Genomic DNA, 3082 nt, shown 5'->3' with positions numbered 1-3082 from the left:
AGTTCCATTAAAAGATAGTGGTTTTGTTAAAAAATATTATGATTTTGTTAATTTTATTGTAATGAGGAGCTAAATATGCACTGAACATTTTAAATAAATATTTTAAACTTATTTTAAAGTTTTGAAATTTTAGTTGGGAAAATCCACCATTTTTTATAAACTCCGATGGTCTATTTTATAAAAAAAATTCTCGAAAATCCAACTTTATATGTACCGTTCTTGAAGAACAAGAATTCTTCTAGCATGCCCAAATACCCTCTTAGTAGAGAATTTCCAGCAGATTCTTCATAATATCCTCGAAAAAGTCAAATTTCCTAGAAAAGACTTTCGTGATTGTGACGTCGCGGTCTGTACCAATACTAGTGCAGGGCTGCCATGGCACTACCTTTTTTAAATTTTACTTGCTGAAAAATAACAGAAAATTTCAATCGGCACACAGAGCCTCTTTATAAAAGTTCCTTTAAAAATGACCATCCAGAGTTCACGTGTACTGGACAGCAAATCAAAGGCTGCTAATGTTTGAAAATTCGAAAGCGTAGTTTTTTTTTGTGCATAAGCAAGGTTGCTGAGATCACATAAAAAGCATTAAATTCTGAGAATTTTGAGAAAATGTCACAGAACTCAGAAAATTCGAAATATTCACAGATTTCACAGATTTCTTTGGAAAATTTATTTTTTTTTCGGATACTAAAATTTTTAATTTTATCTTTAAATTATAAAAATTCCGTAGTTTTGCTCTTTTGTCATTACTTTTCAATGAAATAAATGGAAATAGCATCACAGAAAACCAAAACATAAATTTGCCTTTAAACTCGCATTTTTTTTTTTCAATAACGTATATTTAAAGGCCAATTTACTTGTTACAAGTTTTTCTGTGCCGAGGATCAAATTTATTATTAAAACTAGGGGTAGGTTGGAATGGGTTGGAAGGGGGAGAAGGGAGTTGGGAGGGAGCTGGAGTGTTTGATGATATCATTTCCCTCGATTGGGAACAGAGGTTTCCACTGGTGTTGTCAATATCGGTTGCCTTGTCTTCTGGTGAAGGGTCCGAGGTAAGTCGTTTCCGAGGAGGAGATACGGTGTTCGGTTGGTTAGCTGGTGGTGATCGTTTCTGGTTCGGTAATTGCTGCTGTTGTTGTTGTTGCTGTTGTGACTGGATGGAACGGGCTGGTGTAGATTTTACGCTTCTCATTGTTTTCGGTTGGTCAGATTTTAAAATATTCGCATAAGTGTTGATGTTGCTGATTTGTTGTGCCATTTTTCGAGCTTCTGCTATCGTAATATTTTTTTCGGTGCTTAGCTTAAGCGCTGCAGTTTCGGCTACCCATATTGGACAAATACGACTAGATAGAGTGTGCCCTTCTTGTTTACAGTTTCCACAGTAAGGGTTCTTCGTACACGCTTGACTATCATGGTCAGAGGAATGACAGCGGTTACAGGCCAGGGTGGCTGTGCACTTACTCTTCGGATGACCGTATTTTAGGCAGGTTCTACACAAAAGTGGTAAAGGGTAATAGAGCCGAGTCCGAACTCGGAGAAGCCCAAAGTTTATGAACTCGGGAACTATCGTGCTACAGATGGTTAATATTAGAGTGTTAGTAATAACAATGTCATTGGATGTTTTCTTCGTGATCCTACGTACGTCGATTATTTGTTGAGACGATAGTTCGGCTTGCAGTTCTTGGTTTGACATACCTTCGACTTCTGGGCACGTGACGACGAATTTACGTTGGTTCAGTCTAGGGTGGTATTCGATTTTGATTGGGGTTCCATCAATCAATTTGGTTAACTTGGTCAATTCTCTACTTTTTTCCTTATTACGAAGCTTAAGAACGTACCAGTTTTGGCTCTTCTCGTAAAACGCACCTTCAACTTTTCCAATCTGTTCAACGGATCGGCCTACTAGAAATGGATTTTTCGGAAGCACGTGTCCATCTGCTGCTTTAAGAACCATGTAGTAGAGACGACCGTTCAAGTTCTTCAAATCCATCCACTCCGGTATCGTCCTACCGGAGTGATCCCCCGGCGATGGACTCATCACACAACTAACACCTCACACAACAAAACACAATAGAAAATCTTTTTTGCCTTTATCTTGCGAGAAGGGAAAAAAGCGTCCGATCTCATTGGAGGCTGAAGAGAAACTCAAAAAACTCGCATTAGTTTGAGTATATTTAAAAAAAAACTCTCATGAAATTGGTTCTAAATTCTTCGCTAACCCTTCATTTCATGATTTTTATTTTTCTTTAAAAATCATTTTTATTAGTTGGAAATGATGAGTACATCAAGATAAAAAATTAAAATGAAATACGATTTTTAATACATCAATTGTTGCAAATTTGTTACTTTATGAAACGAAGGGTTAACTTCAATATGTAGTTCTAAACAGGCAGTTGAGCACAGTTTGTGTGTCTCAGTTTTATTGAAAGCCAACGTGCTTCTTCAATAAATTTTCATTTTGCGTGTCTCGATGGCAAAGTAAAGAATATCAGTTTTGAGATTTTGAAGGCATGCTATTAAAAAATCGAACACAGTTCAGTGAAACGTACCCAACTGTAAATCAATTTGAAGGGCTGTGGTTCACATCTTCAAGTGAGTATGTTTCACAGCAAACTGGGGATAAAATATCTAAATTCAGAAAAACCCATAAAGGTTCTTGAAATTTGTACTTTTTTATTTGTCCCACATAAAGACGGAATAGATTTCTTTGAGAGAGTTTTTACGTTATGAGTCATTTAGCGGACTTAAGCGTTCTGAGGAAAAAGCCGTTTTCAGTTTATAGAGGGTTTTGCTTCCAAAGGACCCTGAACATTTTGTCATTGAGTACGCTCGACATATTTGCCTAGATTACCATGTAAGCAAACACACAAACAAACATTGACAAACGTTTACTGGAATTGGTAACCGGACTATTTTCTTTTGCGGGAGCTTATTTCATCTGGAAGCAGCTTCCTGACCAAACCGATAATTGAGATAAACTATCCAAACAACCGAGGATCTACAAGAACAACAAAAAGTAGATACGTTGGCAAAAGGGACAAGCAAATAAAAACATTCATTCCAATGACTGCATCTGTCAATG

The 3082-nt window shown here is 36.8% G+C and overlaps 1 protein-coding gene across 1 annotated transcript; it reads right to left on the bottom strand.

Annotated features, from left to right (window-relative positions):
* Window positions 1-853: 853 nt before the first annotated feature.
* LOC129760161 (uncharacterized) lies at window positions 854-2038 on the bottom strand. The gene has a single exon (XM_055757752.1). The coding sequence runs from the start codon at window positions 2036-2038 to the stop codon at window positions 854-856; it is 1185 nt and encodes a 394-aa protein (XP_055613727.1).
* Between the last annotated feature and the right edge of the window lie 1044 nt (window positions 2039-3082).

This window comes from Uranotaenia lowii, chromosome 1 (assembly GCF_029784155.1).
Source record: "Uranotaenia lowii strain MFRU-FL chromosome 1, ASM2978415v1, whole genome shotgun sequence".
NCBI lineage: Eukaryota > Metazoa > Arthropoda > Insecta > Diptera > Culicidae > Uranotaenia > Uranotaenia lowii.
The sequence above is the reverse complement of the archived record's forward strand: the minus strand, read 5'-3'. Positions and strand labels throughout refer to the sequence as shown.